Genomic DNA, 12598 nt, shown 5'->3' with positions numbered 1-12598 from the left:
ACTGCAGGGTAAAGGGGTGGGATAACCCTAACGCCATCAATCTAACACTGTTATTCGAAAATGAAATGACATCTGAAACGGTTCTTAAAGATTGTAGGTAGTGGGAACACAGATGAACATAATAATTGACTATCTGCCGTCTATGGTAGGCAGAGAATCTCTGTTTAAATTATGTTAAAAATTCGTACTCACTGAGACACATGAGTGACTGGAACAAGTGAACTATCTCTCTCTGCTTCAGTCTCCATATCATCTGCAAAGCTGCTGCTCCTCTGGAGTGTTGGCCGAGACTGCACGTCCAAAAACCCAGGGGATTTTTTCCCTGAACAAACAAATATACACATGATTTCAGATTGAAAGAGCCCTTTTCTTTTCTTTTCTTTTGTTTAAATAAATTTTCCTTTGGAAAGTCTGTAACGTCATCTATGAATTCTTCCAATTTCAACAAGCCCACAAAGTTCTGTTACACACCTGGAGGTGGGGAGAACTGGAAGGTGGATAGAGAATTCCATGATTGTTCCCGCTCTGTGAGGAGAGAGATCTAACTTAGTGCTTTCAAACTGAACATTGCAAATAGACTGATGAGTCCATGTATATGTTATTTCATGTTAAATAATTACGCCGTGATGGACATGCACGCTTAACCCTTTAATGCACACCTTGGGTCTTTAGTGACCCTGGACCTCATTCCAACACCTGAAACTCATCCATTTATTTAAAAATGAAAAAAATAAATAAAAAATAAATAAAAAATAAAATAAAATGTATACCAGTAACTGCTAAATTACCAAAAGTGTATTGGGTCACTAAACACCCTAGATATATAATATTATCTGGGTTATATACATTACTATCACAGGATATATATTTCTTTGTTTAGTACAAGACAAATGAGTACCATATTCATACAAATCACTACTATATCACATTGATTTTCTGTGAGACAATGGTGAATTATCAGTATTCCATATGCATGTTTACATACATATTATACAAGCTATTTCTTACTCAAGGTGGAGCTAATGTGTCAGTGATTGACTTTAAAAACTGCTATTTGATGGACAAGCAACATGGAAGTAAACTATAGTAAGTGTAACACATGAACAGTATGATTTGGCTATTTTCATTTGGGTGTACTGCTGAAATTATGTAAGTTGTGCATCTATTTTGACTCAGTAAGTGCCTGAGAAAATACATACATGTAGCTTATGTGTAGCTTATGTGTAGATTATGTGTTATGTGAAGCTAAATATGTGTTTGACAGCCAGTTGCGTCTCATGAAATGTCAGTGTGAAAGTATTGAATCCTGTTCTAGATTTGTTGCATCATCTCTTTGATAAAAAATAAAACATCAAACTATATCAGAATATATTCCATTCTATTATTTTTTAATGGTCTTGAAAATGTTTTGAAAATTTAACACTATCTGGGCATTTTTTCAGATCCATTTGTGATAGATATACAGTATGTGCCAATGGATATACGTCTCTATAGACCCGAGTATGTCATAATGTATTTACAACACCAATGCATTTAAGGGTTAAAGAGGTCATATCATGAGGAATCCAGTTCTTCTTGATCTTTCTAGATCAAAGGTGTAAAGAGTATGATGTAATATGAAAAATTCTGTAACTTTAAGAACTTATTTTCCACTGAAAAACAGAGCATTTATTGAGCTTGAGCTGCCAAAACAACTCATTCTGAACTCTTGAACTTTCTGACGTCAGATATAATACATCAACAAGCGACCATCTGCGTTTACATGCCTGTTGGCATGCTCAGTCAGGTGATGTAATAAGGAGAAAGTTATATGGAAAATGGTTATGAACAACTAAATTATTAGCAGATTTGAGACAGACAAAATAATACCTTTACTAATGTTATAGGCAGACCTCAGGAAAATATTGGGGAAAATAATATGATATGACCCCTTAAAAAGTTAGAATATGCAACATGGTTAAATAAAAGGGTCACTATGAATTTATCTGTGAAAAAAAAAAATTAACAAATAAAAGCACACAGAAATATGGAAATAGCACATAGATTAGATAAGACACAGGTAGCAATAGACACTAACTGAAGCTCACCACTTCTTCTGAATGTGTTTGCCCCTGATGTGCAGACACCGGAGAGGGAAAAAATACAGAGGATAAAGATTTGACAGAGTGTAAAAGTAGAGATGTCAGAGTAAAGATGCTATACAATGCACTTTGAGGAACTTCAACAGCATGAAAGGTGAAATTTCAGCAAAACACATTGCACACTGAGAGAAAAGGTCAACATGTGAAACAAAAATCCTATCCCAGTTTATTGTTGGTACTACCTGACTGTTGAATGCTGCTCAATGTATCTTGACTGACATCCTTTGCATCATCAAAAGAATCGTAGGTTATGGTGGGTATGGTGGGAGAACTGGGCCCATTATCTCTCTCATAACTCTTCATCTTTCTCCTCATCTTTACCTACCCAAAGTAAACAGAACAGAATTGAGGAAGAACTTATCTAAGCCCTTGACAGACCTTAATTTAACTTTTTCATTACTATTATTGCTATGACATATTACATATTAATATTTCAGTGGAATGACTGAGGTACAGTATACATCTTTTTAAAGGGATAGTTCACCCAAAAATGAAAATTCTCTCATAATTTACTCACTCTCATGCCATCCCAGATGTGTATGACTTTCTTTCTTCTGTTGAACACAAACGAAGATTTTTAGAAGAATATTTCAGCACTGTAGGTCCTTGCAATGTAAGTGAATGGTGACCACTTTGAAGCTCCTAAAGGACATAAAGGCAGCATAAAAGTCATCCATATGACTCCAGTGGTTTAAAATATGTCTTCTGAAGAATTCCAATCAGTTTTGGGTGAGAACAGACCAAAATATAACTCCTTTTTCACTATAAATCTTCACTTTCATGTGAAAGTGAAAGTGGAGATTTATAGTAAAAAAAGACTTAAATATTGATCTGTTTCTCACCCACACCTATTGTATCACTTCTGAAGATACGGCTTTAACCACTGGAATTGTTTGGATTACTTTTATGCTGCATTTATGTGCTTTTTAGAGCTTCAGAGTTCTGGTCACCATTTACGTACATTTTATGGACCTACAGAGCTGAAATATACTTCTAAAAATCTTTGCTTGTGTTCTTCAGAAGAAAAAAGTCACACATCTGGGATGGCATGAGAGTGAGTAAATTATGAGAGAATTTTCATTTTTGTACCCTTTAAGTTCTCTACTATTTTTCGTGAGTGACACAGTTTTGTGCTTTTGTTGCTTAACTGAGTCAGGCCTATCAGTGCAAGCATCTTTAAATAGGTAGGTAGCCTACCTTTAATTTAGGGCTGGGCATTAAAGCGCTGGATGCCACATATTTCCTCTTCACAAATAACTTGTAAGTAGCAGAATCATCGTTCTCTAGGGCAAAGCACCTCCAGGAGGCCTTAAGCATAAAACATTTTTTTTTTTTTTTTATTGACTCTGGAAGTTCTGATCAGGGAAAATCATGAGTGACAAATAATAAGGAATATGACGTTTATAGGCAACCATAAGGCATACCTGTATCAGACATGCAGCTGCAGGGATTTGCCTGTTGAAGTGTTTTTGTCTCTGTTTCTGCTGTACCTTCAGAGCAAAACCAGAGCCGAGGATTCCCTGTGGGGACATACTGTCATTATTCCCATACACTGGCCTGCTGTGTGTGGAACAATTGTTCTGGCTATTAAAATACATCTTTGTAACTTACAGCAGGGAGGGCAAAAAACGAGATAGCAAAGACAGAGAAACATGATGCAATGGTCTTCCCAATCCAGGTCTGAGGGACCTTGTCTCCATAGCCAATAGTTGTTACTGTCACCTGAGCATTTGCACAGAAAAGACATTCGACATTCAACACCCATTACTCAACACAATCCGGTTCAAGGCTATGTGCCTTCAATTATCCATGCAATAGCCATTGTGTCTGTGAAAGGCATGGGTGGGGATCTACCTACCACACCCCACCAAAGAGCATCAGCATAGCTGCTGAACTCTGTGATACCGTGATCATCTACCGCATCCTTCTCTGCCAGATAAACGAAGTAGGAAGAGAAGATGAGCCCCAGGAATCCGATATAAAGAGTTGTGATCAGTTCCTAGAAAGAGGAAACAGTCCCTAGAAACAGACTTTTTACAGCACTCTTAAAAATAAATGTTCTTCAATGGCCTTTAGCATCATCACCTTTAGAGGTAAAGAACCCTCCTCTTATCAAGAATGATTTTTGCTATATGGGGTTCTTGTGTTGGCTATGTGGTTCTTTTGAGATTATAAAGTTCTTAAAGTGATAGTTCACCCAAAAAAGAAAATTCTGTCATCATGTGCTCACTCTTATTTTTGTTCTAAACTAAACCAAACTGAATGGAACAAGAACCGAATATTGAGCATTTAGAAAACGCTCTCCATTACCACAAACTTTTGTTTTGACGCGAATGCTCAGACTTTCAAAGTACACTCCTTTTGACTGTGCGTGCATTCACAGGCAGTTGGCAAACATGCACTACGACTGCTATGAGATACTGGACTATTTATCTTCAGGTGTTTAGACCCATAAAGTTGTATTTATGGTACTTCAAAATTAGGTATACAAATGCAGGCATCTCCTGACCTTTTCAAACACGCTCTTTATGTGCACATCCACTGTTGTTGTTCCTACATTTGTTTCATGTTGATTAGTGGCGATTACATCTTCTTGCACTTTGTGAAAGCAACAGCTCAATTGTGAGTGTTGTCACCTTGTGGACCCACGAATTAGTGCAAATAATTCCAGGCGCATATGCATACTGTGGGTTCAGAGTATGTGCGGTTACAAAAAATCAGGCTGCACCCGTTCAGTGCTCAAGCACGCTTCTGATGACGAAATTTGCATCACCCGTCCTGCATGCAGACACCTAGTGTTTCGCATCTAACCTAACTACTGTATACTTTGGACTTAAGCCTTTAATATTGGTATCGGGGTTCCTCAAAGAACCAGTACAAAGATTTTTTTAAAAGAACTAGAGCATAAAACATTCTTTGTAGAACATCGAAGAACATCAAAAGCATCGTCCTGTAAAAACCTTGTAGGTTCTAACTGGAACCTTTTAAAGATTGTGAAGTTTTACCGATCATTAAAACACTGTAGTGTGTCATTTGTAAATGTGCTGTTTAAGATCCCCCACCTGCCGATGTATGAAAACCACAGATCCAAGCAGCCGCCAAGTTCCTCCCTGTCGATCCACATGCAGCATTCGTAGGATCTGCAGGAAGCGGACTCCTCTGTAACACACACGTCATGGCGTCAATACAATGCAATGAGAGTTGCATGAAAGTCTGATTAAGGATGTGCTTTCAGGGCAAAATGATTTTTTATGACTTGAATAACATTACCTGACAGCAGAGGTGGCAAAAACCTGACCATTAGAGCCAAATGCCAATACAATAATGGAGGCCACCACCACAATCAGATCTATCAGAGAGCAAATAGAAAGACGTATGAAAATGCAACAGCAAAATGTAGTGTGAAACAACACTTCTTAATGAATGCACCAGAATTTTGAACATAAATTCATCCATTCACCAATGACAGAGATGGGTTTTCGAGCAAAGCGAAGCCTTCCCAGAATTCCAACATATTTACTTCGGCATCCTGCTGACCACAGGCGCACCACATACTCCACACCAAAAAACACTACCAGCACTAATTCCTGCAAAACGATAGACAGAGAGAGAGAGAGAGAAAGAGAGAAAAGAGAGAGAGAGAGAGAGAGAGAGAGAGAGAGAGAGAGAGAGAGAGAGAGAGAGAGACACTGTGCTTACACAAAAGGGAATTAAATGCATATAGCATTGACATTATGCACTCCTGACAATTAGAAACTACTGTGAACACCGTGCGAACTGATTCCTGACTATGAGAAAAGTTGCGACTAAGACATAATGTTAAATGCTTTGCTGAAGCGCAACACTAAATATAGGGAGGTTTATTTGAGCAATGAGTTTGCTTTGAGAATGGGCTTCACAATACAGCTTTATTATGCGGAAAATGTGAACAGTTGTCATTGTAGAGTTCTTTAGTGATCTAGAAACACCTCATTAGGAAAATAATTGCCCTTTTTTCCCAAATATTCATGAGGTATGTCCAGAACAAAATTCTCCTCTGTGTACCGTGCACATATTGCAGCTCAATGCTGCAATCCCATGACTGAGATTTATAATGACAGCTTTTTGGAAAACAATCCATTGAATTTGTCATTTGTGGGGGATGGAAGCTCAAGTTTAATTGATAATTTGATCATACATCTTTTGGAACATGATATGCTCGAAAAATGAACCACATACCTCATTTACAAAACAACTTGAGTAATATTGATATACATGGGGGGATGCATTTAATACATGCATATTAAGGCCGGGCTGTGTGAAAACACAGGACGGGTGGTTCATGGTCATGGCCATTAACAGCAGTTGCCCTTGTCTCCTTCTTAAAAATGGCAAAACAAAAGAGGGCTGAGAGTCTGCTGAGCGCAGACCTTTTGAGAGCTGTGAGGAACCAGACATGTATGAGTTATGAGGCTGGCTGTGAGGCCTTCTGTCGCAGCACAGTCTGGAGAGCTGGATCTAGGCTACGTCTCAGTTTGAGAAGGAACTAAGATGGAGCTTGGTCAGCTGCCTGGGTGGGAACAGCTCCTGGCACATAGACGATGGGTAAGCTTGTCCAGCTTGTCTAAAGCTTCCCAAAAAATGAAATGAAATTACAGGCACAGCCCTGGCCTGTGGGAACAGACAGAGCATGAGAGGTGAAACGGGACTGAGAAAGGTGAGGCAGGTCAACACACAGTAGCTGAAAAGTCATTGGAACAAGCAGAGGTCACAGCAGATGAGGGAGAAAGAGAGAGACCTCTGAGTCCAAAGGAGAAGATGCCACAAGCAATCCTTACTAGACTGAAAGTAGACCAGCTCCCTGTTTAAAATGCAATATGATATTTCAGGCAATAGACCTTATTCAGAGTAGCACCATATTTAATTTTTGATGGGAATGAAAACGAAGCTGTGAGGGATAGACTTACAGTCTTTTCTACACTCACTGAGCACCTTATTAGGAACACCTGTACACCTACTTATTCATGCAATTATCTAATCAGCCAATCATGTGGCAGCAGTGCAATGCATAAAATTAGATGCAGATACAGGTCAGGAGCTTCAGTTAATGTTCACATCAACCATCAGATTGGGGAAAAAATGTGAAATTAGTGATTTTGACTGCAAGACAGGCTGGTTTTAAGTATTTCTGTAACTGCTGATCTCCTAAGATTTTCATGCACAACAGTCTCTAGAGTTTACTAAGAATGGTGCAAAAAAAAAAAAAAAAACATCCAGTGAGCGGCAGTTCTGCAGACGGAAATGCCTTCTTGATGAAAGAGGTCAACAGAGAATGGCCAGACTGGTTTTGAGCTGACAGAAAGGCTACAGTAACTCAGATAACCACTCTGTACAATTGTAGTGAGCAGAAAAACATCTCAGAATGTTCAACACGTCGAACCTTGAGGCAGATGGGCTACAACAGTAGAAGACCATAGTGTTCCTAATAAAGTTCTCGGTGAGTGTATGTCATGCACTGTATAAAACTGTATAAAGGTTCTAGGTCACATCTAATTTTCACAAGGTGTATTTTCTGAAGTTTTTTTGTGTACTAAAAATGTGTCGTAAGCTGAACGATCAACACCAAGTTAATCAACAGCACAACCCAATGAACAGTCTGTAAGTTCCTCACAGTCTCGTTTTCATTCCCATCATTCAATACAATCCATTTCATTCTTATAAACTTGTGAGACAATATCAATTTATGCTAACATGGAATGTAAGAAATGTCCATATAGAAAATATTCCTTTACTTCTTTTTGTTCTGTCTACTGTGTAAAAAATTGTAATTGCTGGATGACAATCCCAGTCAACTATCTAGTAATTTTGAATTAAAACATGACTGTATCTCTCTGCTATGTTGCCTTGTACTACATAATGTAATTTTACTGTGATATTTAGGTATTACTATTAGTGTTATTTGTGCTCACTAAGTATTATAGTATTGTACTGCACTGAACAAAATAGTAACCTGCAATTGTTAACACCCATAGAAATTAAAGTAATGATTTAATTTTTAAAGCATGATTTTCAATCACGTTTTTTTCATTTAAACTACTTAATGAGGACTTTAAGACATTACAGACATTACAGCATCATTTTATGTAAAGCTGCATCGAAAAGATGTGTTGTGAAAAGTGCTATACAAAAAATCACATTACTTGACTTAACCTAATTTTTCAGGATGACTTTACACTTAATAACATTTATGACCTCATTTAATCACATTTTTGACTTGATAATTTATAGTTAATTTAAAAAAATAGTTAATTTAGATGATGCAACTTTTTTAGGTTACCGTACAGTGTGTTTTGTTCTATTGATCACAACTAAACAAAAAACAGATTAATATTCAGATAAACACTGCCACTAACTAAAATGATCTGAGGTTGTGTCAATGTTTTAAATAGTCTTTTCTAACCCTCTAATTATATATCTAATTAGGGGTACCTATTTTGTTCACTCCATGCTCCTGGTTCCTCCACTTGGTATCTAATTAAATCTAGGCTTGTGATCACACTGACCAGCTGTCACATGGAAGGTCTGGGTATACGGCTAGTGGGCGACAGAGGCCATAATTTCAGCTTTTCGGGGGTGGGGGGTGGGACAGAGGAAGCAAGACCCCAGATGCAAGGGCCTCTCTCAGTTACCATAGCAATGGGATATCCCATCAAAAAGCAGGTGGAATGCGGTCGCCAGGGAGCGCAGCGGAAGGGTTCACTGTAGTAACAGCAAGGGGCCAGCTGACCCCAAGTCATTAATCTCATAATATTACATTAAATATTAAAAATGGACTTACTATGAACTGCATCATTAAGCCTCTCTGAATGGCTAGCCTCCTTATGCTCTAGTCTAGCCTATGCAAACACTTGAAGTCCACTGACAAATAATACCTGTTATAGCACTAACTAACTCCTTACACTGCTGAAGGGAAAGCCACAAAGCAAATACATTAATGGTGTGGCAGTGTTAAAGATTTATATGGATTTTTTGAGGATTTTGTGAGGTTTTAACTCCTCTGATTTAAAAAGTGACACAGTAAAACATTGTTTGAGACGATACACAGTCTTATCTATTTCTCTACAGGCCTAAACATCCTGTTAAAAGAAAGGCATTAGCTACTGTGGCGGGGGAGGGGTGACTGACGGCAGTGTCTCTTATCAGTGAAAGTGTAAAAGGGTTTAAGGTGATTTGTCCTAACACCCTGAGTAACCCAAGCATTAGAAATGAATATTTAAAAACTCCAGGGGTTAGGAAGTCCTTTCACCTCATAATAGTTTGTATACCTTTACGCAAATAACCACACCTCATTCCTAATTGCTGCTTTGTCAGGAGAGGACCATCTTTTGGAAAGTTAAAGTTTGCTGGATAATGTTTAGTTTCTATTAGCCATAGCTGCATGAATCATAAAAAGGCTAAAAACCTTATTGTCCCAGGGTTAAAACATCACCACGAATAGCTAAAATACAGCAATAAATGCAAATTGCACATTTGTGGTGGTTTCAACTAGGAAACATTTCATAATCATTGGGGCTTTTGTCTATTTACAGTTTTATTAGCCATTCCTGGGGGCCTTGGTTAACACAAGGCTCTTACTGACAAAGAGAGAAACATCTGTGTTCTGTCCAATTAGGGGAGGGTTCTATGTAGCTGAACATTTTTTGGAGTAGGAGTTAGCACCTTGTGACAGAGCTTGATGATGTGTTATCACACTTAGCATATAAGACATTTGGTTTTGACGCTTCTTCATGGGGAAAGGGGAAGCATGTGAAATCACAACCATTTAGTTTGGAATTTCACAAAGAGCGTAGAGTGTCCTGTGTGAATTCCAGTACCTATGCACAGTGTAACATCCTGTGTGACTTCCACCGCCTACCGCTCTTGCACAGGTAATGATCAACCTCTGAGGCTTCACCCCCAGAAGTGTGACATACACAAAATGCTTTTCCCCCATAGAATAGGGTCAGTTAATAAGTGGCAGAGGCATATGTGTTTCTGATTGTACTGCTAATGTCCAGAAGCACTCCCAGCTCACGGTGAAACAATGACATGTTAATATGGATTAACAGGGCCCATCAAGACGATTACTGGCTGACACTGGAGAAGGAGCTAAACAACTGATCCATGTTAATGATTAATCTGCATTTAGCAAGACTTGCCTAATAAGCTTTAGCTTAATTTACATATTCACTTACTCAATGTAAAGCACTCAAAAGGGGACTTGGGGGGAACTACATCATGATACGCTTCCATTGCTAAAGCCAAGTAGCATAAAAATCTTTGTGTTGTACAAAGAATTTTTGATCATGGCTTGGCGAGCAGTTTGACCATCAAGAAAAGATGTAAAAAAGGGGCATGTCTGCTTTTGTTTGCCTCAACAGCTGTGAGACGCAATGTAGAGGCCCATGTCTCATTAAAATAGGGGTGTGAACAGACGGGTAGGGGAAGGGGTGACATGGTGGTTAGGTTTAAAGTCCAAAGTATACTTAGCTCAGATGCGAACGCAAGGCGTCTGCATACAGGAAGCATGATGCAAATTTCATCTTCAGCAGAGCGCTCGTGCACTCAATGCCTGTAGCCTGATTGTTCCAACCACGCATACTCTGAATGTATGCGCATGTGCCTGGAATTATTTGCACTAATTAGTGGGTCCACAAGGTGGCAACACACATTTGAGCCGTTTCTGTCACAAAGTAGCGCTAGAAGAAGATGAAATCACCAGTAAACAACAGGAGACAAATGTGGAAACAACAACAGTGGATGTGTAAGGAAGACAGGAGATACCTGAATTTGTATAACTCGATTTTGAAGGAATAAAAAGGCATTTTTATTGGTCTAAACTCCTGAAGAGAAATAGTCCAGTCTCTTATAACAGTTGCAGCATGTATGTTCCCACAGTCAAATGAAGTATACTTTGAAAGGCTGAGCGTTCACTGTACGCAGACGCTAAGCACTCGCATCAAAACCGAAGTACACTTTGGTCTTAATCAGGGGTTCTACTTCCTGTGAGAACATCTTTCTCCCTCATGTGACTGTGTTAGTATCTATCAGGTTCAGAAATTAACCAAGGCTTAGACAAAAATGCAACCAAAAGTGACAAAATAAACTTATGCTATTGTGCTTGATTATTATATTTAGGTACTTATTATACAAATAATTCTTTTGGAATTTGTTTACTTTACTCAAGTATTTTAACTATTCAGACTTGCACATTTTCTATGTGTTCAAGACAAAACAATTTAATAATTTTTGCTCCCTCCCTAATTTTATTTAGACATTAAATGTACCTGGAATATTGAAATTTTTCCTTTTTAAAATATTTTTAAAGTTAACAAGCCAATCAAATGTGATCCAGCAAAAGTAATTTTTATTTAACCCTTATGCCTTTTAATTATTTAATCACATTACAGTTGTTCCCGGTCAAAAGTGACCGGAAACATTAAGTGTAATTTTTTTAATTGCTATGAAAGAAATGTAACAACTCTGTGTAATTTTCTCAAATACTGATCCAATCCTCATAAACCTTAAACAATTTGAAAGCTTAATGTCTCAAGAATCAAACTGTGGAGTCCATTTTTAAAAATATAAAAATATATGAAAACCAGATGAAATTCCAAGTATAAACACCAGGTGGCCGCAGAGAACTACTTATTCATCCCTGGTTGAAGAAAAGATGATTTATAGATTTTGTCAAGTTCTGCATTTAGATACATATTTAAACATTATCAAAGAATACTTTTGCCAAAGTTGAGCATTTTGTTTGGTTTGTTTGAGGTTATTTTTGTATATTTATTTTTGCAATAATGCCACATTATTATTAGTCAACCCTGAACATGGTGTTACAAAAAGTGTAAACTTTCCCTTTGATCTGTATATGTCTTTGATCTGTGTGTGTGTGTGTGTGTGTATGCGTGTTCAGCATTGTAGATGTGTTATGGACTCACCAATTCATTTTGGTGTGTGTGTTCTGCATTGTGGCTGAGTGTTTTATTTTTTTTGACAAATTTCCAAATAATTGTTTTGTTTTATAGTATGACCAGTTAGGCTTTATGTGTGTGTGTGTGTGTGTGTGTGTGTGTGTGTGTGACTGTGTGTGGGTGTTTTGCACACTTGATGTTTGGTAGTCTCTCCCTTTCATGTCTGTGTGTGTTTTTTCTGCATTTTTTTTTTTTTTTTTGATTTATGTTATATAATTAATTATGCAATTAATTTTTGACCGGGAACAGTACAAGTGAGACTTTTTTTCCCCCTATCACTTAGATTTATCAAATCAACTCTCGTCTCGTACCCATCAGATAAAGGAAACCAGTTTATTGAAGAAACAAAATCGATTTCGGTCAAAAATGACAGAACTGTGCATAAGGGTTAATGAATTGGACTCTGCTATGATCATTCGTCCTTTTATAGAAATATTTAATCAGTTACAGCACAGTCTTTAA

The 12598-nt window shown here is 37.8% G+C and overlaps 1 protein-coding gene across 3 annotated transcripts in view; it reads right to left on the bottom strand.

Annotated features, from left to right (window-relative positions):
- Positions 1-12598, bottom strand: part of LOC127451449 (potassium voltage-gated channel subfamily KQT member 1-like) — a 56623-nt gene that overhangs the window by 33486 nt on the left and 10539 nt on the right. For 2 of the 3 annotated variants that reach the window (XM_051716174.1, XM_051716190.1), the window contains 11 exons: positions 5602-5728; positions 5412-5490; positions 5204-5300; positions 4000-4140; positions 3753-3863; positions 3566-3661; positions 3339-3449; positions 2324-2462; positions 2088-2111; positions 472-525; positions 193-322 (listed from right to left, as the gene is read on the bottom strand). In XM_051716174.1, coding sequence (XP_051572134.1) covers positions 193-322; positions 472-525; positions 2088-2111; positions 2324-2462; positions 3339-3449; positions 3566-3661; positions 3753-3863; positions 4000-4140; positions 5204-5300; positions 5412-5490; positions 5602-5728 — 1109 coding nt within the window. The remainder of the gene's footprint in view (positions 1-192; positions 323-471; positions 526-2087; positions 2112-2323; positions 2463-3338; positions 3450-3565; positions 3662-3752; positions 3864-3999; positions 4141-5203; positions 5301-5411; positions 5491-5601; positions 5729-12598) is intronic. The other variant, XM_051716181.1, reaches the window with a different exon arrangement.

This window comes from Myxocyprinus asiaticus, chromosome 2, assembly GCF_019703515.2.
Source record: "Myxocyprinus asiaticus isolate MX2 ecotype Aquarium Trade chromosome 2, UBuf_Myxa_2, whole genome shotgun sequence".
NCBI lineage: Eukaryota > Metazoa > Chordata > Actinopteri > Cypriniformes > Catostomidae > Myxocyprinus > Myxocyprinus asiaticus.
Note: the sequence above shows the minus strand (reverse complement) of the source record. Positions and strands in the feature narration are given on the sequence as shown.